This window comes from Molothrus aeneus, chromosome 7 (assembly GCF_037042795.1).
Source record: "Molothrus aeneus isolate 106 chromosome 7, BPBGC_Maene_1.0, whole genome shotgun sequence".
NCBI lineage: Eukaryota > Metazoa > Chordata > Aves > Passeriformes > Icteridae > Molothrus > Molothrus aeneus.
Window position 1 is genome coordinate 24,665,740 of NC_089652.1, and position 26,827 is coordinate 24,692,566.

The following is a 26,827-nucleotide window of genomic DNA, read 5'->3' on the forward strand; positions in this document are numbered from 1 at the left end:
GTTTTGTTGTCTTCAGGTGTGGTAGAAGATTTAAAATTCCTCACAGAACTACTGTATTTCTTTGGAATGCTTACAAAGAAATATTACAGAAGTGCTTAATCTAAAATAATGAAATACATTGTTATGTTTAATGTATTGACAGCTGATTAAAACAGACATTTTATTGAAAATTACATTAGCTCTCATTTTAAGACAGTTGGATCAAATACAGAGTTAAAAAGATGTTTAATAAGCACTTTAAGTGAATAATTTTTGGAAGATTCTCCAAGGCAACTGCTGATACAAAAAAAACACTGCATAGGAAATCATTATTAATATGTGTTCTGCTTTTTTGACTCTTGGGGATGCAAAAGCTGTTTTCTCCACATATATGTCTTATGCAAGCTTATTTGTAGTTTATATGTGAGTTTGCTATGTAGAATCTTAGAAAAACTACCTATAAACAATGAAAAGTTAACTGTTTTACATGGCTTTGACAACTTTAGTAATTGTGGGGGTTTTGGGTTTGCTTTTTAGGAAATAAAATAATGCTAATGAAGCAACCATTTCCCTGAAGTTTGACTTTTCAGACTCATTGCCATAATGGGTAAGTCTTCTGTGTAACTTACATAAAAATTTACTACAATTCCTGCGAAACATGCTTTGGCTGTTTAACATAATGTAACATCTATATATGAAAGGCAGTGTTCAGCAGCTTCACTAGTGTTGAAAATATTCCTTTTGTGGTTTTTTGGGGCTTTTTGTTTGGTTGGTTGGTTTTTCCCCTTCCTTATAATATAGTACTTTTCCCTCTTTTTTTTTTTATTATAAAATCACAGTGCTGAGGGCAAACAAAACAGAAAGTCATAAACACAACATCAGATTCAGCTCCGTGTTCACAGTTCTGGTATGTGAAACAAAAGGTGTTTGTCTTCAGCTGTACTTACAGATTCAAGTTAAGGAAGTTGAGGTTCATGGTATTAGGGTACTGAGCAATACTTACTGTGCTCTAAGTGGTGATGGGTGCTAGAATCAAACTCAAAACACAAAATCTACGTATAAGAGCTTTATCTTATTGCCTTGTGTCATGACAGTGCCAAGCCACTTCTGTGCAGATGGTTTGACTTGTTCTACTTACTTGGCACATTTGTATTACTTTAAATTGTATGTCAATTTTTCAAGCCGTATGTTTTTAGTGAGTTCACCATGTTGTTATTGTAATCATTTCTTGGGGCTCCCTCTCCAAAAAATCCCAACAAACCAACCAACCAACCACACCACACACATTTTTGTATTGGTTTTGTTTATTTTTTAATATTTTGCCAATTTTTCTAACCTTATGCTTAATAATAAAGTTGCTCAATCTAGGAATACAGCACTCTTCAGATTTCTGATATTCTCTGACATTTTGTGTGAGAGAAATGACTGTTGAGTCATACTGGATATTTAGTAACTTTAGATGCTTTGCCACAGTACTTTGGTTTCTTTTGTATAAAATATCCAATCCAGTAACCACTGGAAACTCCAACAAACTGCTAAAGCATTATTTTATTTTTTGCATTGCTGAGCACTGCAATAGGCCATAACACAATAAAATAGTTCAACTGTTTTAATTGTGGCAAATTTTGAAGTGTGTTTTAGTGTGAGAAATCAATAACTGAGCTGCAAGAACACCTTTAGTTCTGCTATTAAATATTGCTGGTAAAACTTGCTTTTATAGATTTGCATATCTTAGTAGAGTTATGAATTATGACAGCATGAGTCATGATCAGAGTTACTCATTTTCAGGCCAGCTTTCTGTTCTATAAGGAATCTATTAAATTAGAACACTTAAATTTCCTTATATGATAAATATATTTTAGAATAGGAAGGAAGGAATTCTCGTTGTTGCTGAATACTTGAGATGCTTGCTTGCTGCTTTTAATGCTGAGCTTTTCTCAGGTCCATGTTGAGAAATCCAGTTCTTTGTAAATCACAGCATTTAGCAATGAATTCTTCAACAAGCATATCCATTGTGAAGGAGCATGAAGGCACACAGTCAACACCTCTGGAGATAAATTTTGTTGTCTAGTGTTCTAGATACATGCTGAGTGCACTACTATTGCTGTAGCAAGGAATTAATATAAAATATTTGAAATAAATTACTCTTAGTGATGGATGTACAGGCTTTTGAGCTCCTAAGCGCTTTCCTGTCTAAAGGAACATCCCAGTTCTGGGGCAGATTTTGTCTATCATGACATCAGGACATCACAGCTGCAGCAGATTGTCAGGATTTAGGATTTTTTGTCACCTTGAACCTAATTTATGTAGCATTCCTGCCCCTAAATTATCCCCTGGGTTCAAAGCTTCTGGTTCTCCATGTGAATTCTTCGTTTAAGCCCTAAAATCCTCTGTATTTTCAGTCCTGGAAAAGTTCTGCGGTGTTTTATTTTTGGTTTGTTTTTTTGTTGTGGTGATGTTTTTGTTTTGGATTTTTATAATGCTCCATGGGATATCAGCAGATGCTCAGGCAGTTGAGGTGTTCATGTGGGAGTTTGTGTATGCCTCTCATGGGCATGATCATACCTGTTCAGGACAGAGGAGAAATAGTTCAAAAGAACTTGCTTTTTATTCTTTATTTTATGTAAAGGAGCGGGAAGTAAATGTCTCATCTATGGATATAGTTTGAATCGAAATAGGCAAGGCTTTCTCCTGCATCTCCTTTCACTTATTAATACAGCCTGCAGTTGTTTAAAGTTTAATCTGTGTTATGACTTCAGTTTTTTTAAACCTGTTATTGAATTGGGGTTACTGATTAAGCTATTTCCTTAAGCACTGTTAATGATAAATAAAATAAAAATGTTTACAATGTGGCAACAATTTTTCTTTAAATTGGTAATTATGTATTGAAGTGTAATGCAGACTCTTAGATTTTAGACTAATGCCTGCCTAATTGTGAAATGAGATAGTAATGCCCTTCAAAAGTAACAGCCTTTTATACTTGTCTGGTCTTTTTCTCTGAACAGATGAGCAGCAGGCTTTGAATTCAATCATGCAGGATTTGGCTGTGCTTCATAAGGCCAGTCGTCCTGTATTGCCCCAGCAAGAAACAGGAAAACCAAAGTCATCTTCCCCTAAAAAACAGGTAATCTTCAATATCCTCACTAATGTACTGAACATGGAGTGTCCTGCTGTGACTTCTGTAATTATTTTTCTTGCCAGACCAGTGAGCATACCAGAATAAGCTATTAGTCTCCCACGTGTGCTGCCATTTTCTTTGTTCATATTCTTATATTAACAGCAAAATGAAATGGCATTTCAGAACAGATCAGTGTGTGCTTAAATAAATAAATTGAAGATTATAGAGGTATTTACACCATATGTAAAGTGATTTTATATTTGTATTTATTATTATATTGGAACTATACTATTTTAAAATACCAAGGAATAATTTTATAGGTTTAGTAGATAATCCAAATGTCACCTATATCATACCAAGAAGAAATGTCAGTACAGCAGCAGAAATATGCTAAAACTCTTTCACTGCATCTTTTGCCTCAATTTCTTGTTCATGCAGCTGGAAATAAGAGTTCTTTTCAGCTGCATTTTTTTCTGTAGATACAGAACACAAATAGAAAAGTAGTAAATACTTAATTGATAGGTTTGAACTACTGTATGGAGAGATTAGGAGAGGATGTAGACTTCTATCTAAATTGAGTTAACTGTATGTTTATTTGATTTGATCCTTAATTTACAGTTCAATAAACTTCAGTTTGTGTTAATTTAACCTTTTAAAAATGAAAATTTTCAGATATATTTGGCTCTTAAACTGTCAAAGCCACATGTCTACATAATTTTAATTCTGTGCTTTAAAAATTGTTAGAGTTCAGTCTGTAACACAGTGGTGCTTTGCTACTGTCTTGAAACTCACATCCGAGCTGTGGCTTTAGATGTTGTGGTAACATGCACATATGATCCAAAATGATTTGAGTATAATCTGTGTTTAGAAAGTTAGAAGAAATGTTTATCACTGTTTCAATTTGTGGATTTTGAAAGTAATAGTTTGAAAATCAGTTCTTTTGGAAGATGAAACACCGTTACTTAGATAAACTTTGTGGTTGAATGCATTATTGTTTTTCCTGCAGTAGTTGCTAATACAATTTGATTCCTAAAGTTATGATTTTGCAAAGCAGTGTTATTTTTTTGTTAACTGCAAGTATATACAGAGGTGGTTATTGGGAGATGTATTGCATGACTGCTGGCTTAATTGTAGGCCTGGGTTTCTATGGTTATGCTTATGAAACAAGATATGTTTCTTAGGCTTGGAACCCTCAGCTGCAAAGTGTACTCACAAACATATTATTGGTAGCTAAATCCATCTGCCCATTCAGGATACAGAATTCTTTGGTAACCACATCCACATTAAATTTGAAGTCATAAATATGTTATAATATTAACATGTATTGATAGAAAATAATATGTTTATTTACAGAAGCATTCATTGCACTTCAGAATAAGTTTTTGTATTTTAACACTATAAGTTATTTTTAACATTTTTTGGTTTTCAACTCTTAAGCCTCTATCGTGTACCTCAGCAAATGGAGCTTATTAAAGTACTTGATATATTGGAAAGGACAGAAAATTAATATGGAATTTAGTTCTAGTGTAGGACTATTGAATAGGAATTCATTGACTTCATCAAAAGAGGTAATAACAAACTCATAGTGGTTCCTTTATCTCTTTTCTTACAGAATGATGTTAGAGTCAAATTTGAACATCGAGGTGAAAAAAGGTAAAGAAACAGTCTTGTTTCTTTGTTTATGGTTTTGTTATGCTCCTGTCATAAAGTATCAGATTAACAGTTTGAAGTGTTTCAGATCTCTAAGTTTTTTTTTGAGCTTAAATTTAATTTTTTAACACAATTTAGAGAGAATTAACTGTTTAAAATGTTTAAAATATGGGTTCTAAGTGTGCAAACACCTAAATATCATACTGTGACTATGTCCAATGTAGTATCCTTCATTTGGTTACACTTCAGATAAATGTTTGTAGCCTTGTATAATTACTTAAGTCTTTAAAATAGATCTCAAGTTTGAGTAGACCAGAAAATACATTTTTGTCCTTCATTGAGTGTGAAATAAATGTGTGATAATGTATTGTTACTGTAATACCCAGAGGAGGAGGTTGGATTTTACTTCAGGGGTGCCAGTCTGACAACTATAAGAGGAAAATTTATTAGACTCAGATTGTTTTCATTTAATCAGTTAAAATTTATTTACATTTTGTTTATGAGAGGTGGATGATGCACATGGTAAAGTATAAAAACATCTGTCTCTATATAATCTCTTCTCTGGTGTCTGCTCAAAAGCTTTTAGAGAATTGGATGTATAATTCCAATTTGTTGGTTTGTTGACAATTCATTTTGTCTGTCTCTGAAAGTACCAAATTTCATTCTACTTAGAGACAAATTATGATAGAATAAGATCTTTGACAATACTTACACAAAAAAGGAAGTAATGTCCTGGGCATGCTATTTCTCAAGAGAAATATGAAATTCTTTTTAAAAAGTTAGCTTCAATAAACCCTATACTAGTTCTGGGCAGCCCTTAGTGTGACTCTCTGAACATCACATGTAGAAGTGCATCAGTAATGGTTGAGTTCTCTATATAATTTGGAGGGAATATGTCTTTTTGAAAGTTTTGAGAATTGAGGTCTCATCTACCTAACAATTTCTAGTGAAGTAAGAGGAAGCTTGAATGAATGAATTTAAAAACAGAGGAATGTTTGCATGCTGCCAGTCTGTACAGATGGTGCATTTTGCAGTTCATCATATTTCAGTTTCACAATGGACTAAGTTAACCAGTTCAATATTAATACAAGCATAATGTAAGTGCATGGAAAGAGACCTTTCCCAGGTTTTTATGCTCATTAACCCAGGTCTGTGATGAACTGTCCCAAGTGACTTCAGCCTGCTTGACCAGGGGTTCTGGGCAGCCTAGGATCATTGCTCAGCGTGAGTTATAATATGTTGGTTTGCCCGAGCATGTAGCTCTAGTGATCAAGGGAAGAAATCATGCAGGGAAAAAAAATTATGCAATGGCTTTCTCACTAGTTTTTAAGAAGGGAAGTGAAAAAGAGAAGTGATTCCAGACTTGCTTTCAGTGGTGAATATGGCACTTTGTTCCAAGGAGCATGTAGTGTGATGGGTAGAGTTGCAGGCTTGCTGCCCAAATTGTTAACTACCATGAGAAATTGGTGTTTGTTGGGTTTTGGGGGGGTTGATTTGTTTGGTTTTTTAGGGTATTTTTTAAAAATAATTTTAAATTGAAATTCGCTTGGTTTCTAGCCTCATTTCAGTGAGAAAAAATGTCCCCCAAACCACCACACTGCTAACTGAACAACTGATGAAAGGGACAGGTACCCTTTGCTAACTTTTCTAGTTCACAGAATTTGAGTGTTCTGTCTTTTTTGAATGTGAATTGAATGTACCTTGATAGCTTAGTCCCTATTAAAAGCACTTTTTTGTTTAATGGTGTCGTATCTCAAAAATGAAATGGTTTTCTATAGTAAAAGGTTACTTATACACAGTGTGGGCTGATGAGTTTGATGGGACATTGAGTTTAAAGAAAATCTTAAGTTGTTGACCTACAACTGCACCATTCTTACAGGAGCACACTTGAAGCACAGTTAGTGATGGACTGGGCAGTTTGAGTGTGTAGTTCATTATGGTAAAGATGGTGACATTTAGTTACCTTCCTCAGGTAAGATAGTCTTTCGGATTTCCAAAAAATGGGGACTGCAGGAGTAATTCCTTTCTATGCTTATGCTTGTCAGTCTATGGCACTCCATTGTTGTAGTTTTCTAAAGTGGAAAAATGTAGAAGTTTCTAAGAATTTCCCTCAGAAATGGAGGCTTGCAAAACATTAAGCAAGTAAAATAGTTACAATGAAATCTAATTCTGTATCTGATTATTCCTTTTAGATTTTTCACTGCTTTTCTTTCTTTTTTAAAAGTCTCAAAATATGGAGGACAGGGAATAAAGTATAGTCTCTTACAGTCTTTTTAGTACTAAATTTAGTTCTGAGATAGTTCTTAAGTAATGAGTTGCCAGATTTTCATAAGTAATGGACAGAAATTCTTTATAACTTAAATTGTGTTTCAGGATCCTGCAATTACCAAGGCCTGTTAAACTTGAAGATCTTGCAGCTAAAGCTAAAGTTGCTTTTGGACAGACTATGGATTTACATTACAGCAATAATGAGGTAATATGCTGTGTCCTCAAAATTCTTGCCTTGGCCATTGATCATTTTAAGGTTGAAATTTGCTCTTGTAAGAAGTGGGAACCACATCTTTTGTTCTGTGACAAGACCCCAGATTTCTAATGTGTGTTTTCTCAAACATGTAAGTCTTGTCCGAATTAGGATAGGCAGGAAATGCATGAAATGTTTCATGAGTAGTGTTATATCATAATGATGCCTCCGACTTGTTGAAGAGTGGAAAAATTATCTTGCTGATCTTCAACAGTCCTGTTGTGTGACCTTGGGAAATTCTTTACCTCTTTGAGCTTTGGCATGTTTGTAAATTCAAAATAGCTTTTATCCTTCCTTGTAGGTAATTTTCTTTAAGGATTAATCTTGTTAGGTAATTGCTAGAATGCTGCATTTAGATAATGTGTAGACTGGAGAACTGGGCTTAACTGTTGCTCCTCTAAAGTGTCTGGTTGCCAAAGATTTCTTGGTAACAGGGCCAGCACTGTCCAGCCACTTTTGCCTGATCAATATTACTTCTGGCTTTCCTTTAGAAGTAGGGATAGAATTATTAATAGCAAATGTATTTACAGATGCAGGATCCATTCTTAGGGGTTACATCTGGCTTTTGCTTTGAGTCAGCAAAGTGCATGGAGGCTTATTCATCTGCTTGTTTAAGCACAATGTAACTGCTGTATCTACCCTGCATCTTTGCAGAAGAAAATGCCAGTGATTGCTCTTTGTTAGTTACTCATTACATTACCAGACACTTCTGTGAAACTGATCCTCAAAATGAAGAATTCCAGCAGAAGGTTTTTGGATGTTAGGAAGGTCAGGTGAAATGGCCCTTCGTAATGCTTTAGCCTCAGCTCCTTCCACTAGTAGATTTTTAGTCACTGGAGTAGGTTTTCTGCTTCTTACCCTCTGCACTAGTTGGCAAATCACCTTTCAGAAATGTGATGGTAATAATGTGTCACTAGTATTAAAAGCGTATTTTAACAAATAAGCATACTCTTAATTTTACCAAGATCTTCCTCCTCAATTCCATCTCTTTTTGTATAAAAGTACTGTATTTAAGCATCATTGCCTGAGGCTGTTTACGAGTAGAATAGATTTAAAAATCTGTATTCTGTTTTTCCTTTGTTACAAGCAGAAGCTGTAATTTACACTCCTGAAACATGAGCCAGATTTTCATTGTTATAGAATTCAGATCTCAACTGCATGTTAATGGCATAATTTTCTGTTCTAAAGATAGATGTATGCCAAGTTAATTCTAGTTAATTAGATCCAAGTAGGATTCTAGTGAGGACTAGAGTTGTTGCACATGGATCACATCTTCCTTAACAAATGCTGGTTTTCAGTGGAGAAATTCTTTTAGTGATGAAACTTTAAACGAGTGTATTAGTAACATTTGAGATACAAAAATCTGCTTTATACTCTTTGAAATAGGACTTATATTTATCTTAGACTTGTGTTAATTTAGGCATTGACCCAGTTGTACCCGTTTTGGTGAAACTTCTGAATATTTAAGTTCTGTATATGCAAAATGATTGCTTCTTGTGAAGACTTGTTCCACTTAGTAGAGGAATCTGAAGGAAGAGTTAAGGTTAAGTTTTTAATACTTAAGGGATCGTTTAATAAGGTTTATTTTCAAGTTGTTTGCTATGAAAGGAAACATTCTGTTTGTTTCTCTGCACTTGAATTCCTCATTTCTTTCTTGTGTCCTGTTTAAGACTCTTTTCTCCCTGCCCCTTGTTTTGTAGCTTGTAATTCCATTAACCACACAGGATGACCTGGACAAAGCTATTGAACTACTTGACCGTAGTGTACATATGAAAAGTCTCAAGATACTGCTTGTAATACATGGAAATACACAGGTATGAGCAGACAGGCTAAATACCTTTGTCAGTTTTCATAATGAAATATAATTTGTATCTTTTCTTAAATATAGCATTTTCCCAATTGAATATAATACTGATTGCTTCTACATTTCACTTTAAGCATCCATTAGCATTTTGTACTGACTCAGTTTTAAGTCTTTCCTAGATCCTGTTCCTGTCTTTTTGTTTGCCAACCCTACAGGTGTAGAAAAGTGAACCTTAGTAGAATGATACTAAACAAACATAGAGAATTTAAGTAATGGTAGTTATTTGAAACTGTTCTTTAAGTCATATATGGGCAGTTCAATATTTGTTGAAGCAAAGACTAGTAGTCTATAGACTAAATGCTGAGATATTTTGGTATTATCTAACAAATCATAGCATTGATATTCATAGGACTTGTATACTGGCACATATTGAAAATGAGTTTTAAAGACTACGAGTGAGCTGCTAAAATAGATGAATTGTGAGTTAAATAGCCAAGCTGCTTTTTTGACTGCTTAAAAAATGGAATGTACTGCACAAAGGCTGTAAAGCTTACAAAGTATTTTCATTGTCAGGAATGTAAAGTAATAACTGCAGGTTGTAATACTTATGCATTTTCAGTCACCTGGTGTAAATAACGTGGAACCCTTGCCCTCACTGGAAGATTTAGATAATACAGTGTTTGGTGTGACAGAGAGAAAAAGGCGGCTGTCTGTAATAGGTAAGCTGCACATTTCAATACCTTTAATTGTAAAAATGTCTTTTGTCTTTTCATGAAAATTTTGCTCTCAACACAGACTGTCTCTTCTACTCATCAATGACTACTATAGAATTTGCATTTGGGGGAGTGGATTTTGAATATTAAGACAAAAGGGTTTTAAATATATATAATACAGAAAATTATCAAAAAAAACCCCACAAGTAAATAAGTGTATGTAGAGCTATTTCAGGGTAACTTAAAAACCTGATGTTTCCGATACAGGAATGATCTACTGAAAAATCTGTTTATATGACAGTAAAACAGATTAGGACCCCCATATTTTTTTACTGTGTGAGATTTTGTTTAACATACTGATTTTGAGATTGATGTAACCTCTTGACTTATTCATGTTTTAAAGTTGGGTGATACTAACTTCCGAATTTAATTATGAAACTGGAGAGCTTAATTAATAATTTTCCAGACAATTTAATTATATTATTATGCATTTGTTACGAATATATGTATTTATGTTCTTACAGACTTAATATTCAACAAAGAAAAACTGAATTTCTCAAGAGTTGGAAAGGATTAGTTGGCATGGGTAGATGGGTTTGGATTTTGGTTTCGGTCAAAACAAGGAATTTACTCAGCTAGATGTGTGGGCAAATTACATTTCTGTTCCTGTATAATGAAAATTCTCTTTAATGTCATTGAGGCAACTCTGCCCCAAATTTTTCGTAATTTCTGGATTGTAGATTTTAAATGCTGTACTTAAGTCTTGTTTTGCATAAGCATTTGAGAGATTCCTAAAGCAAGAAGTGACCCAGGCAGGCTCAGTGCCTGTGAAGCATTTCAGTAAAGCCTTGAATTCTGGGTTAGTGGAGACTCTGACTGGCCCTTTTCTTTCAAAAGGTTCTAATACTCGTGACAGGAGTTCACCTCCCCCAGGATACATTCCAGATGAGCTGCATCAGGTGGCTCGAAATGGATCCTTCACCAGTATCAACAGTGAGGGTGAATTCATTCCAGAAAGTATGGATCAGGTATGTCTGTGAATATTGAAATTAAAATTTTTTGCTAAGTTTATTTATGTAATACTGCTGTTCAAGAAGGATATGGAATTATTAGAAGGAGCAGCAAAAAAATTGATAACTCTGTAAAACTTGATTGGTTTCAACCTTGACATAAGGTTGAAATAATTGTGCTGTTTAGTCCTCCAGAACCTGCTTATTTTTTTTACTCTGTCTCTTCAATTTTTAAAATATGCTGTTACAAGGAGAAAGCTAATATTCTTAATTGCCATGATTGTTGAGCGAGATAGTGATAGATACAAGTAATGGCAGAGATGCCAGCGGAAAACATTAGAAAACACAAGCCCCTTTATTTTACTGAGAATGATACGTAAGCAGGACCAGCTTTACAACTTTTCCAGGTAATTAAAAGGAGATTTTTAGAAAGAGTTTGGATCTGTCAGAATTATTTGGACTCAGTTGATACTTAAGAGTTGGACTCAATGATCCTTGTGGGTTCTTTCCAACTCAGAATATTCTGTGATTCTGCGTGGTAGGTACTGTGTTGGGGTAGAGGCAAGGGGTTGGCTGTAGGCCTGGCATAAATAAGCTCTGAAAGATTTCCCAAATTCACTTTTTTAGTGTGTAAAGATCACAAATGTATGTTGTTTTTCTTCTTCTTACTCACCTGCATTAATGTCTGGTGTCTGCACAGTTAGCAAAATAAAAATCCTGCTCTCTGAACCTAAAAAATTGCCCTTCAAAACAGCAGGAAAAGGAGCATGAATGTAACTGCTCACAGAATTGGCAATGGAGAAAGAGATATTTCAAGGAGGAAAGAAAAATAATGCTGCATACACAAATCAGTTGTTCAAGTTGTTGTTGACATTGGCAGTGTATTTACAAAAGGCAAGAGGCAACAATTTTTATGAGCTGACTAAATGAGAGACAGATGATAAAATAAAGGCAAGGGGATAGTGCAATTTGTTGCACAATTTTAACGACCGAGCTGAGAATAGGGACAGAATCTCCTACTTTCCAGACCAGGGCTATTCATTATCATAGCCATGTGGTCAGATCCAGCCCAAGTCTGGGTTCATTCCAGGAAAATAGTTACTTTTGGTGTGGGTAAAGTAATTTCTGGTCACTAACTGGTCAGACAGACAGATGGTCCCTGAAGCCTGGGATGTCCATTCACTCCTAAGTATTCCAGAAATATATAACCTGTCATATATGCATTGCTGTGTGAGCTGTCAGCAGGTTTAAATTAATGAACTTTACTTTACTAAGAAGCCAGGTTAGTTCAACCTAAGCAGCCTTAAGGGCCAGTTTGGTGTGGTGGGCTCACAAATTCTGTTTGCTCCCCCCACCTACATTGCCACCTTGGCAAGTGTTGGCCATGCTGCCTTTATCTGTCACAGCCTGCCCAATAAAGACTAGAAGGGAATTAGGGAATGGAGGGTTTTGCTCTGCTCTGCTGTTGACCTGCCTGAGCACAGCTATTGGCACTCTGACAGCAGACCTCACACTTTCTGTAAGAGATGAGGGGTTGGATAAAACCCATGGGCTGCCAGTTGGGCCATAATGCAATGGCTTAGAGAGGTATTCAGTATTGTTCAGCATGAGACAAGAGGAATAAAAATCCTGAACCTGTGGTAAGTGTTGTCCTTCGCAATACAGAGTTCATTTAAGAGTTTGCACTCTGCAAATTCACTTTCAGGACACTGTTTCTTTAATAAATCCTTGATTAGTGTACGGCAAAGTAGGTACCCAGGACCTTTAAGATGCAGCACAGACCATAAAAATTGAAGGGGTAAGTGCTTAATTTACAGCAAAAGACTGTTGTCTAATTCATGGAAAATAATAGATGTTATACAATATATCAAAACAAACTTCATTTTAGGAAGGAGCTCATTTTAAGTCAAGAGATGAGCTTTCCATTCTGTTTTTACCAGTTCATATGTGATTTGCATTTGTTTCTTATTAGCTGTTTTATAGCAAAGCCCTTAACTATTTAGAAAAAAAATGTGGAAAAAACCCTTGAACCTGTTGATCTTCCTGTTTATTGTTTATTAGATGCTGGATCCATTGTCTTTGAGCAGTCCTGAAAACTCTGGCTCGGGAAGCTGTCCCTCGCTTGACAGCCCGTTAGATGGGTAAAAATTATTTACTTTCATTATTTAATTATTTATCTTTATTAGATTGCATAATGTCTCAGTTGTAAAATACAACTCCGTTCAGGTTGTATTTTAAGCTGTATTTTAAGAATTTCCCAAGGTCACACTTTCAAATGACAGTGCTTCTTCCAGAAATTCCCTTGTAAGTTATAGAATGTTTATAAAAGCTTATTGAAACTTAATTGCTTACTAATACATGGAAAATACTGTGGTGCTTTTTTCTTTTTTTCAACAATTTGTATTTAAACCACAAAAATTTAGATTTGAGGTCCTACAAAAATGTACTGAAGATTTTTACTAAATGTTGCTCGGTCTTTCTCATGGGTGGTGTATATATCCTGGCAGTGAGCCACTGCATTGAATTTACAGTTCTTAAGCACTGCCATATGAAGTAGGCTTTTCTTTGCTAAAGCGGGGGTACCCAATTCAAGAAGATGGTAGAATCATTTGCTGGCTGCAACAGACAGTCCCTTCCTTTCCTTTGCAATTACTGTCTGTTCCTCTCCCCTTGTTCCTCCTGCAAACTTGCAACTGATTTTTCTTTGTTAAAGCCCACCAGTCAGCTAGAGGCAGTGTGTGCTGTGGGGAGTCTTTTTGGATTGACCTCTGAGAAGATCCCTGCGTTTTGAGGGGTCACTGTCCACCAGCCAAGTCAAGTAAAATATATTCCTGTTTGGTTTATGGTGGTCAGGAAAATAACCTTGGATTTAATGTGCAGATTTGATCTTTGTTTATTTCAAACTGCAAAACTAATAAAACTGCTAATAAAATATTTTATTTGACTGGTAGAAAGGTGAAGAGTTGGAGGTCACTGCCTCTGGCAATTAATCAGAGCTGTATTATTCAGTAGTACTATTTCAGTAGTATATTTGAGAATATGTGGTTTGAGGACACAAGTAGATTTGGTCTAACAAATACAATTTTGAGTCTAATAAGTCTGCATTTCACAAGGAAGAAGGCAGTAGACATGAAAGGTATTTTGTGGTTTTAGTGTGGTAGATTAGACGTACACAGTATTTAATGTAGTTCCATAGAAAAGAAATTTTATCTAATTGCCAAATTTAAGGGTTTTGTGGGGTAGGTGTGAGTGAAAGAAGGGGAAAACAAAGCAAACTGAATGCAACTCATATTTCTTCTTCAAAACTCTTTTTGGTTGTTTTTATTTACTTAATTTGACACCTCTACTTAGTTTGTCTTCCTTTTTTTTTTTTTCATTTAAATATTTCCTACAAAGATGTAGGTTTTGTGTCTCCATTTAGCTTCTGTTACCCATTAGAGAAATTCTTACCAGAAAAAGGAGGACACTGTTTTGGTATGTTTATGGAAATAAACTGTTATCGATTGCTCTGACTGGCAATCCCATCCATTCCTTTTTGTGGCTGGGAGTTACATACCAACTGTAGGTAAGAAACAATGTGATCATGTAAGAACCAAAAAATTCTTCATCATTCTATAACTCAATAAAATCACTCTCTTAATCCTATGACTTTCATGGAGAGAAGAGGAAATGTTTTTTCTCATTAAAAGGTTCTACATTTCTTTGGTTAAATTTCCTCAAGAGTTTTTGTAGTCTGTATAACCCATTTTGCCAGTCTGTAAACCTTTGTGTTTAGCCATAAAGGTGTTAAACATAACAGTGCTCCTTTGTGGCTGTACTTGTGATAATTCATGTTTTTACTAATATCATTGCTCATTAACAGAGTCTGTTGCTTTCTTACCTACATTAAGCTCAATGAGCAAGCTTCTCCATTGTTGCTGATCCTTAATTGTTACAGTTGCCTACTAGAATTGAGTTTCAGAATTGAGTTCCATTCTGCAGCAATCTATATAGCAGTGGCTTTTCATCAGTAAGAGGACAGTAAGCTTAAGTCTGGATTAACAGCAGTTTTTAGATTCTGTGTATTTTTACACTTCCAGGGACAACTATCCCAAGTCTCGGATGCCAAGAGCACAGAGCTATCCAGATAATCATCAGGAATTCTCAGGTAGGCAAAAATCACTGGAGATACACTAGCTTTCCAGAACTGCTCCTCTTGCAAATAATAGGACTTAGAAGGGATGTTCACTCTGGAGAAGTATTGTATTACACAAACAATATGATAGAAGAAAGCAAAGCAACACCAAATGCACACATTGAAAGATACCATGGAAATACAAGAAATTTCATGTTTCTTCTAGATTATTGTGTGTGACATCACTCCTAGTGGGTGTAATATAACCATCTGCTTCTATAAGAAGAGCAAATGTGCAGTGCATAGGGGCATGCACACTTAGTTAAATTGGACTGTATTATCTGTCTCTAAGTTGCTGTATAACTGTGGTCGATTTATTTGGAGGTAGTGTGGTTTAACCCCAGTTGGCAGCTAAGCCTCACACAGCTCCTCGCTCACTTCCCCATGTGAGATCAGGGAGAGAGCCCTGAAAAGTAAGAAAAGTTTAATAGTACTGCAAAAGCTGCACACACAAGCAAAACAAAACAATGAATTCATTCACCAGTTCCCATCAGCAGGCAGATGTTCAGCCATTTCCAGGAAAGCAGGGCTTCATCACTCCTAGTGGTTACCTGGGAAGACAAACGCTGTCACTATGAATGTCCTTCCTTCTTTCCTTCCTCCATCTTTCTCCCAGCCTTTGTTGTAGTGCAAAACCTCAGATAATATGGGATATCCCTTGAGTTAGCTGGGGCCAGCTGTCCCAGGTGTGTTCCTTCCCAACTTCTTCTGTCTCCCAGCCCGCTCTACCAGCTGGCAGGGCAGTATGTGGAGCAAAAAAGCTCCTTGATTCTGTGTATATGTGCTTCAGCAATAACTAAAATATGTTATCAATAGTGATTTGGCCACAGATCCAAAATGTAGCACCGTAAGTGCCACTATAAAGAAAATTAACTCTATCCCAGCCAAAACAAGTACATGGAGCTTGTGTTTTCTTCTCTGTGAAATAAGTATCACTTTGAAGTGCTCACGACTTCTGTATTTGAAAGCACTGCAAAGTGAAAGGATAGAGAGCTGTGTGCTGTGCCTGTAAGTTAATCATCACCACTTGTGGTTTTTTCATACAATACTCTGGCTCTAATCTAAGTAGTTGTGCAGGGCTCAGGATGCAAAGTGCAGTGGGTAACGTTGAAAGTGTTCTAAAGTGTCTTCTCACAGTCAAGTCTCACTACAAAACTTAGCTGTTAAACAATAATTAGTTTCCAGTAAATCAAAAGGGTTTTGTATTCCTTCAGTCTATTACATATTTTAAGGCTTCTTTTTATTTTGATTTTGAAGCTTTATCCAGATAAATCTGTGATGGTGAGTTTTTTTCTTTTTAGAATTCTAGAGTGCTTAACAGATTGCACCACTTTTGAATAAAAATAAAACTAAAACTGTGTGTAAGTAGCAATTAGGTAACAGAGATAAGTACCAAAAGAGTCTGAAATGTCAGAAATTACTTTGCCTTTTGTATAGTCCTAATCCTAATCTAGTTCATTTGTGTTCATTGTGGTTACTTTTCTAGTTAGATTATCTTACAATATTTTTTATTGGGATTTGTTGTGTTCTTTCCCCATTCCATGTTCTAGTATGTTAACAGTGGGATAGACAGCAATCATTAATTCCATATTCAATATTTATTCTCATGATTTGAAGTGTAACAGAAGCAGAAAAAATGTCAATCTGGCATAGTCTTTCCTCCTGCCACCACCAGTACTGGGCTTCTACAGAGGGGTGTGTAATATTCGTCTCTCAGAATATATTCCTAGTGATGTATTGCTCAAGGGTTCTGTAAATGCAAGATGTTCTGTGATTTGCTGGAGTTTTTTCCTTCTACAAATTTTTCTTGTCCCTATTTCAAATTCTATAAACTTTCTCAGCATCAGCTGTAGGTTGCAACAGAAAGTTGTGCAATTTATTATGTTTTATGAAGAAGTATGTGCTTTGTAACTTTTTTTAAGGCTTGGGTTTTTTCATTTTGTTTTTTTTTTTTTTTTTTCTGTTATTGTTTTTCCAGTGGATTTTTTTTTTGTTTGGTTTGGTTTTTTTATGGATCTCTTTGCTCCCTTCGAGCTGTTGCTTTTCTAGAATTTAGAGGCCTACATTCCTTATGGAGGAGCAATTCGTATCTTTGATCATCTCTGTACTTCTGAATATTTACCCGTTTTATTGAAATCTTTGAAATTGAGTAGACCAAAACTTTGTTCAGTGTATCTTACAGCATTTAATTTTCTTCTCAGCTAATAAAAAGAGTTCAGCTGCTGCTTTTTTGGAAGTCTCTATCACAAACCTTTACAGAAGCCTACACTGAATTTCATCTGCAACTTTATTATCCAGTCACATAGCCTCTTAAGGGCCTTCTCTAATTATTCTCTTGGTTTTATTTCTCAAAGTGATTTTGTCACCTCCCTGTTCCTTGTTCTGTGCAGAGAATTCATGGATAATTAAACTGCATGAGTTTTAGCCCAGATTCCTGTGGACTATTGACTGTTTCCTCCCTTCTGATGTACTTACCATGTAACCAATTATTTATGCATTGAGGGACTTTTTCCCTTACCTTATACTTTTCCCCTTCAATAACTTTTAAAAGAGGATCTTAGGATCTTTTGAATGTGTTTCCGTAATTCAAGCTGTGTTGACTCATTCACCAGTTTTTCATATTTATACAACTTTAAATTCTATTCTTTGGAATAGTTTCTCCTCTATAAAGTATTTTTAAAACTGGAGTAATCAGGCATACTGCAGTCCTCCAACATTCTTTTAAGCAAGAGGTTACAAACCACTTGAGCTGTTGAATTCTTGATCCTTTGGGACTTTTGACTGAAGTCCTTTTAGTACTTGTGAGTTGTGTAATTTTGTTCCATGAATCTTTTTCCTCTGATGCTTCTGCCCTTCATATCCTCTGATACACTCGCCCATTTTAAGGTTGTATTACCAAAGTGATTAATTTAACATGCTTTGTCACATTTTAAATTTTGAAATGAATCATTTTATTTTCTAGTAGAGTATGATATCCCAATATTTGAGAAATTTGGAAAGGGGGGTACTTATCCCAGAAGATACCATATTTCATATCATCAACAAGACTACAATGATGGTAAGCACTGCAACAGTTTTATTAATCTGTTTTTCTCATTGGAAAATGTGATAAAATTTTAAGATCTTAATGAAATTAAATGAAAACACTGATGAAATTGAAAGCTTAAATTTCTTCCCCAAACTCACTTGCTAAGCTTCTAATGATTGATAGAACCTCTGAGCAGTTTTATCTCTGGTAAAGTTACGGATTACAGAATTCCTGAGTCATATGCACAACTGTGGAAATGTTTGCTATTTTTGGCCACACACAAGTCATACAGTATAAGTTTTTGACCTTTGTGACCCTTTTCTAGTTAAAGTAGGTATGTCTGTTTATAATGTCTGGTTTTGCTTTAAGAAATCCCAAGTACAGTGGAGTTCCTGTTAACATTTTCTTAGATTAAAAGAGTAAATAAAATTTAAGAGCAGTGATGTAAACTGAGAATTAGTTGGTGAAATAAATTGTTGGAATGCAAGGCAGCACCTGCTGATGTGTCCATAAACTGGTTTGGACAGTAATACCATTGATATAAATTTAACATGTGTTAAATTTCTAAAGGAAGTAGAGAGGAGCAGCTGAAGGATTTTCATACTTCAGGGTGTGTCAAGCACTAGTTGAGAAAAGTTACCAAGAAATGTGTCCCAAGACCAGATGGCTTCACTTGCAGTGTGGAATGTGCAGAGCAATAAATGGAATTATGTTACAGGAATCACAGAAATATCAAACTTAGGCACTGCAACGTCCAGTTCCTTGCTCTAGAGCAAGATTTAAGGAGGCAATGATCTGTCACACTGACTTTCAAGTAAACTCTAAATTGACTTTAACAGAAGACATACATTTCCTTTATGATATCACCTTCCAAGATAGCTTATGTTATAACTTAACTTTCTCTGTCTCCCAAGACATTTTTCCTGCAAATGGAAATAGAACTAGTTAGTCTATTTTAGCACAGTGAAGAATTGGTCATTGCCCTTATATATTCCTGCATCACACACACACACACACACACACACACCTGGTTTCTCGCCTTCGTTTTCTTCTTCTGCCCCAGCTGAGGTTTTTCTCATGGCCACTTTATACATAAACACAGGATATAAGCAGAACTTGGTACGTAGCAGTCACGTTAATATGTTGCAGAGTGACCCTACTTTCTGGTCACCACTCTGACTGCTCTTCAGTCTTTGGTTACATTTTCCTCTATCATTTTCTTCATGATGTCCAATTGCTTTACATTTTGTAGTTTCTGCATTAGATTTCTCTTTAAGTATGTATATTGTACTTCCTTACTGAATTTCATCTTGATTTTTGAATCATCTCTAACATCTAATTTCACTATGAATTTTTATTTTTATCTCTAAATGGACTTTCAGCCACACTTAACATGATGTCATCTGCAATATTTCAGTGTGTTAAGTTCCATCATATGTACCTGAGGAATTAAAATAGTGCATGGAAATGAACTGAAGATAATTTAAGTGGACATCCCCAGCAGTTTATCTTCCCCTTTGATGAGAAATCACTGATAACTGCTCTGAATCTGTCTTGAGTATAATCTGCATAGTAAGATGGTCTGCAACACTTCATCAGTTAGCTTGTGAGAATGTCCCATTGAAATGGGAAAATAGGATTAGCTACATGAGACAAACCAATTATGACTGGTTTATCACATTTTTATCTTTTCAATGGTGAATAAAACTGCTTAATAACTTGTTTGCATATTTTTCTTGGAATTTAAATTGTCCAGACTAGTATATAAGGCTGAGTCTACTATTTCAGAGATATTTTATCTGCTTTCTTTAGTCCTCTGGGAACTCCTCCTCTAATGTAGTACCTAATGAATCAGAGACTCATTCAGTTATTGCTGAGTTCTCTAGGATGAAACTTAATCAAGAGATGCTGTTCTAAAAATAGTTGTGTTATCTAAATAGATTAACATAAATTGTATTAGTCATCTGGTTGTAATTAACGTGTTGAAGATCAGTGCTCTGGTTTTCATTCTGATACCATAGCTATCTCCAAATTTTGCATTGCTTGTGTTTTGATTTTTAAAATACTTTTGTGGTCTTCCTGTTTGATTCCAGGTGTCAGTCTTTCTCTGAATTAAATTCTTTCTAGTTTACAGAAGGAAGAGGCTGGCTTGGGCACTACAGCATTGTAAACGTGTATTTTATTCTCCTAAATATCAGAAAATTGGTATTTGCACATTTAATAGAGCAATAAAAGCAGTGGCGTGGTGTTTTCATTCCTCCTCTTATAGGTCTCCAGATCTTTCAAGCATGTGGATTATATTTTGAAAAAATTCCAGGATTTGGTCCCAATTTTCATCTCTTAAACACAAGATTTTGATTCTGTCTAGTCCTTAGATACATCTGTGATGAATGTTTGTTTTCTTCTAGGTGGAAACTTCATGATGATTGTAGTCCAGTAAACTTCATGATGATTGTGTCCTATCCTCTACTGTGACAGATTTGAATGAGATGTTGTAGAACTCATAAAGTATTTGCATGCACACATTTCTTTGCAGTATCTTTTTGTACTGTAACTTTTGTGTTCTCTGTTTATCATTGAAGGTCGTAAAACTTTTCCAAGAGCCAGAAGGACTCAGGGCAACAGCTTCCGATCCCCAGTCAGTTTCAGTCCCACTGATCACTCACTGAGCACCAGCAGTGGGAGCAGCGTCTTCACCCCAGAGTACGAAGATAACCGCATGAGGAGGAGGGGCAGTGACATAGACAATCCTACATTGTCAGTCATGGACATAAGCCCACCCAGCCGCTGTAAGTTCTGCCATTGGTGAACCCGCTGTAAAACTCGTACTTTTCAAGTATATCATGTCAAAACCTAGCATGCCATCCAAACATGCTATTACATAATATGTTTTTATCTCTCTAATAGGCGAAGGTCAAGAGTATGCTCATCAGTATTTTCATTGCTTATCTTACCAACCTCCATGTAGACTTTCAATTGGAATTTACATCTGTGATAACAAAACATTGTAAAAGTGATTTCTTAGACTCTTTAGGACCTGAGAAGGATTTTGTAGGTTGCAGTTACTATTTATTTTTGCAGATCTTGGTCATGTTTTCAGTTAAACTGTAAATTTTTAGTGGTACTGCTTCATACTTGTGGTAGAATTTCAGGAGCAAATATACTTTGTGATGATTTCAGTAGCTCATACCTTGTAATTATGCCTCTCTTTTTTAAAAAAGAAAGCTGTTTCTTTAACATTCTTTTTCTGTTTTTCAAATTAGCTATTGCTAGTTGTTTTAAGTATGTCTAGTTCTACCACAACTTATTTTGTGAATAAATTTAGGTAGCTCATGTTTTCCATCTTACAGGGAGTTTTATTGATCTTGGTAATTTAGATGGTGAAGTTTAGGACGCACAGTCTCTGTTGTTGAAAGAGTAGTCTTTTAAAAAATTATTTTCTGTGTATTCCAGTTTTTCTCAATCAGCTGAATAACAAGCTCATTTGAAAACCAAAACATACTTATATTTTCAGCACCACGAGCTCCAACTAACTGGAGACTTGGTAAACTGCTGGGTCAAGGTGCCTTTGGCAGAGTGTATCTGTGTTATGATGCTGACACTGGAAGAGAACTGGCTGTTAAACAAGTTCAGTTTGATCCCGATAGCCCAGAAACCAGCAAGGTAAGTGATACCAAAGAGAGACCTTGGAAAAGGCTCCTGCTGAAGTGGTGTGTTCTAGACCAGGCTCACATTCTTTTCTTTCAACAGGATGAACATGTTTTAAACCATGTTGTGTTAGGAAACCATGTCCTTGTTAGGAATTCTGTTTGTTTGTACCAAAGATAATTAGTCTCCTTACCTGATTTTAATATTACATCACATTTTAATTTTCAGACAGATCCTTATGCTGTGAAGATGCATAATTTGATTTGGTGCTGCCTCAGTCTCTAAAATCAAACAATCTATTATGAAGCATGCTCTGAAATAGATAATTAGTTATACTAACAGGAATTGGAAGAAGTTACATTTATAAGCAGAAGAAGCTGTACTAATATAAGTGTTCCTGAAAACAAATTGCCAAAAAGAAATTTAGTTTGGTATGAAGACAGTTTGAGATTCTTACTACTTCCTGTTTGCAAAATTTATAGTGTTTTGGATGGCTGCAGAGAAAGCACCAGCTGTTAGTGTTTTCCTTTGCTGCATTTCATTATTACAATATCAAGTGCTACTCAAAGGCATTTTTAAAGTATAGTCTATTATCCTGGAAAAGTTAAGGATTAATGCTATGTATTCCACCACAAAGATTAAAATGTGGGGTGGTTTTCTGTGTTTTGTTAGTTGTTTTTTTACCCGAGTGGAGGCGTATGACATGTTGCATAATGATCACTGACCTCATGAACATATTGATATCTGTTGTGCTCTGAAACAAGCATAACTTTAAGAAAAGAGAAACAATGAAAAACTAGCTAAACCATCCCAAAGACAATGTATAGAAAAGACATAATTTTGCTTGTTTTTAATTACCTCAGTTTAACATTGATATTTTGTTGTCATAAAATGCAAAAACTTTACATTAGCTGTTGGAGTATTTTGTTACTTAGTTTGCATTACACTTTAATATGTACACACTGCTCTGCTTGAAAAAACTCAAATCCGAAATCTTAGTTTTACTACATCAAGCATGGTTAATCTATCCTGTTTTGTCCTTTCAGGAAGTAAATGCACTTGAGTGTGAGATTCAGTTGCTGAAAAATCTGCTGCATGAAAGAATTGTTCAATATTACGGCTTCTTGAGAGATCCACCTGAAAGGACACTCTCAATATTCATGGAGTACATGCCTGGGGTAAGCAAGAGAGCTCATCCACTTCAGCCATCCATAGTGTGCAGTGTGATGAGCACCCAACCATTCAGCTTTGCATAAGTGCACACAGATATTTCAAACTGTCCAAATTAAAACCACCAAAGATGGGTACTGACAAGTGCTTGCAACCTCCTGTCTTCTCCATTGTTTGCTTGGGTTCTCAGAATTACAGTGGTTTGTACAGAAGCTCTTTGTGTTTGGTTTTTGCATAAGTGGTGCCTGGCAATGTCTTTAGAAAGGCAATATTATCATTAGTAAATTCTTAAATCTCCCTGAATTTTATTGTTTTGTTTTGCCACATTTCAAGTATTTCTGGAAAACAAAGAGTAGCTGAGATGGGGGTGAGAATAAGTGCATACGGAAAATAATCTTGGTGCTTGCTTCTTGTGTGGCCCCTAGTACATGCTGAACTGCTGTTCTTCTTCTTTGTTAGGAAATACTATAAGGTCAGAAAACTGTAGATTTTCATTTTCTCACCAAAGTGGGGTCAGCAGAACTAAAAAAAATGTGCTCCTATAAAAACAGAGGCTCTGTATTTCTGGAGTATCTCTGTATTTCTGAATAGTTACAGCAGTCTACTTACTATGAGACTCCAGAGGGGAAAAGCAGTGTCTGGGCCTTGGTTTCTAAGTGGTGGTGGGGTTTTCTTTTGCTTCTTCATTTTTTTGAGTTCTGGGTCTTGTTTTGTGGCATGTCTTGAATTCTTCTGACATTTGGAGAAGTGACAGAAGTAATCTTAGCAGTTTGTAACTCCATGTGACAAAGAGAGGTTATACAAAAATAGTTGCAAAACTATTTTTTAAGAAGTTTTGATTTAATCTTATTTTAAGCTAAGATTTGCTTACCTATTATTTTTTACCACCCTATAGGACATGGTGGTTTTTTTCTTGACAATGTTTTTTTCTGAGTATAAGCTAACCCAAAGGGCATGTGTTAGGTTCATCCTGAGTGTCACCCATCAAAAACTTTAGGAAGCTGTTTAGGGGGCTGTTCTCTTTCTGTACATTGTACTGGAACTATTCAGCTGCTTGCAAGTTTTAAGGTTAAATCAAGAAGAATTGTAATTTTAAATGTCTACATTTCAGGCATAATGTAATTGAATTTCAGTTGAATTCTAGAAGTGTTAGTGCTTTATGCTTCTGTGCCATAGGGTTCCATCAAAGACCAGTTGAAATCATACGGAGCGCTCACAGAGAACGTGACTCGTAAATACACACGGCAGATTCTGGAAGGAGTTCACTATTTGCACAGTAATATGATTGTCCATCGAGATATTAAAGGTAATGAGAGTTCTGTGCACAGTTCAGTGCTCTTTATTACTGATCCTTGTCCAATCTTATGTGAAGCACTAAAATGCAATTAAGTTTGAAATACCAAAATACTAACACTGACTTAAAATCAGTGTGATTGCTTTCCATCTTTTAGTCTTGTCGCTGTTGTAACCTGGGAGGGAAAAATAAGCAACTTTGGGATGTTCTAGCACAGTTCTGGCAATGTTTCTTTAGTCTTCATCTGTAAAACAAGCAGGATAAATTCCTTTGATTTTATTTTACCTATTAATAGCTTTAAATATATTAGAGGATGATGTCATTAGAAATAGACTGTGCAGAGGAAAGTGTCATGACTTAAAAGTTTAAATTTACAGAGTTTTTTTTCATCAATTATATAGAAATTAACCAGCACTTCACTGGTACAAGAAGTGACCAGCAGAGGTGACTTGCCTGATCAGACTTCTTCCATTTTACTGCTAGGAAGCCTGGTGTAACATCTACTTTTTGCAGACAGGTGCAGGTGACTTGCAAGTGTTGCATAAGCAAGGTGTGAGTATGTAGGAAGATGGTGATGTGCAGAATAGGTGTGTTGAACACAATGCTGTTGTATTCCCTAATATTTTTACCATTTTTTCTATTGTTCTTTGTATCAACAGTGTTTTGTTCCAAAGCAGGTTGAGATATCACAGTCAATTTGTACATCTTGTGCAGATAACTGTTTTGAATAAATCTGTAACACAGTTTGAGGTTTTGCTTTACAATAGTGTGGGAGACATTTTCAGTTGTGTGGGAATTGTTTCCCCATTTCTTTTAATTTCCCATGTGTAGCACATTCCTTATTTTGTCAGGAGGGCTTTACAAAGGGACTGCCCCTTCCTGGAAAAGGCCTGGGATGCAAACCAGTGTGTGCAATTCATTATTTTCTGAACTCCAGAACAGACTAGTAAGAATGAGCAGAGAAAGTAAATTCTCTGGGTTAAAATCCTAGGTTGATGTTGAATTGTACCACTGTATCCAAACTTCTTTTACTGTTTCCCACACCAAAACCTTGAGTCTTTTATGAAGGTAATGCTGTGTTCCCTTCCCTCCAGGAGCAAATATTCTGCGGGACTCGGCAGGCAATGTGAAGCTTGGTGACTTTGGTGCCAGCAAACGGCTGCAGACCATCTGTCTGTCTGGTACGGGAATGAAGTCTGTCACAGGAACTCCCTACTGGATGAGTCCTGAAGTTATTAGTGGAGAAGGGTACGGCAGAAAAGCAGACATCTGGTATGTTAAACCCCCTCTCCACTGAAAAGTGTCATTTCATTTTCAATAGGGAGTAGGTGTTGGTTATCTGAAGCTGCTGCAGTGTTTCATCCTGGGATTTAACCTGAAGAAGGTGGCAAATGTGAACACTGACAGTCATATTTGGAGAGTCTTAACCCTGAAATTTAATTTTTCACATGGCAGTTTCTCAGCCCATCAGTTTAGACATCATAAGACCTTGCATGAAGTTAAGATTACCAAACTGTTTGTTAGTTCTGGAGAGGTACTGACTGAAAGCAATATGTGAAGCTTTGAAACATCAGTTCAGTCAATGTGTTGTAATGAAACTTCAACACCAAAATACCTTTGATGCAAGGCAGAAAATAAAATGCTACTCCTCTAAAAATTGAACACTTAAGAGTGAATTTGCCAGATTTAAAAGGGAGTATAAAAAATAATTTGGTTTTTGTTATTAAATACATAAGAACTAAGGGGGAAAGGTAATTTGCAAAAGTGAAGGTTAGTGAAACATTGTATATGCACAGTCTAACATGGCTCCAGCCCAGTGGACAGATGACTTTGGCAATGAGACCCCTTGCACTGCAGGTGATCTGTGAATACACAGTAATGGGCTGGCAGCAGCAGACAGGCTGGAGTAGTAATGCTGTGTGTTTAAAAAGGAAGTACGTTGTATCCAAGCAATGGCAATACTTTTTACCTCAGGGAAATGAATTTAGGCTACTTCAGATTATTTAGTGATTACTCTATAAGTGAAAAATAGGTCAACCTTATAATATCAAGCAGTTCACTTGTTCAAATTTCAAGTATTGGTACGAAGGTTATTGTGTATTTTTTGGTGAAAACTTAAGAAAAAATACCAAAGTTAGACAGTTGTCAGTCAGTTAATCCTTATTGTGCAATGTACCTCTGTTTAAGCACAAAACTTCTTGCAAGCATCTTGAAAAACATTCAAACTTTCGAAGAATTGGAAAATTATTCCAGCCTATCCATTTTTCAGTATTGTTCACTTGTTATTGGAAGATGTTGATCTTTAAGGACTTCTGGAACAAAGTTTCTCTGACCATATATATGCCCTTTTACCTTCCTAAATTCTTTAAACATTGTTCCTGAACAAAGATTGTTTAGGAAGTTAAAATTTGGTTTGTCCATCTAAGTATATTTTTAGTATCTTTAACTAAAAGAGAAGATACCTTGAAAGTAGGGCTTTTGTTCTTCAACTGCCATATTATGTTTCACACGATTCACTGGTGATAACTTGTGTATTTCTAATGAGCTGGCACCACACATGGCATGCATGGAGCTTTCCTGATGCTTTGCATTTCTGTTCAGCCTCAAGGAGCAGGAAAGCTTCCAAGTGCAATGCTGAGTGCATGGCCTGCTGAGCACTGGGTGCTGGCAGTGCCCTATGACAGTTATATTGCCTGGATAAATATGTAATTATCCCTT

General features: G+C 35.8%; 1 protein-coding gene across 1 annotated transcript in view; it reads left to right on the forward strand.

Annotated features, from left to right (window-relative positions):
* The first annotated feature begins 535 nt into the window (after positions 1-535).
* MAP3K2 (mitogen-activated protein kinase kinase kinase 2) overlaps positions 536-26,827 on the forward strand; it is a 33,370-nt gene continuing 7,078 nt past the window's right edge. The window contains exons 1-15 of the mRNA XM_066553255.1: positions 536-586; positions 2,985-3,103; positions 4,710-4,750; positions 7,121-7,220; positions 8,969-9,082; positions 9,692-9,791; positions 10,683-10,813; positions 12,857-12,936; positions 14,875-14,942; positions 17,932-18,027; positions 20,580-20,786; positions 21,512-21,660; positions 22,692-22,823; positions 23,992-24,121; positions 25,204-25,381. Of these exons, the coding sequence (XP_066409352.1) occupies positions 583-586; positions 2,985-3,103; positions 4,710-4,750; positions 7,121-7,220; positions 8,969-9,082; positions 9,692-9,791; positions 10,683-10,813; positions 12,857-12,936; positions 14,875-14,942; positions 17,932-18,027; positions 20,580-20,786; positions 21,512-21,660; positions 22,692-22,823; positions 23,992-24,121; positions 25,204-25,381 (1,649 nt within the window). The 5' untranslated portion in view covers positions 536-582. The remainder of the gene's footprint in view (positions 587-2,984; positions 3,104-4,709; positions 4,751-7,120; positions 7,221-8,968; positions 9,083-9,691; positions 9,792-10,682; positions 10,814-12,856; positions 12,937-14,874; positions 14,943-17,931; positions 18,028-20,579; positions 20,787-21,511; positions 21,661-22,691; positions 22,824-23,991; positions 24,122-25,203; positions 25,382-26,827) is intronic.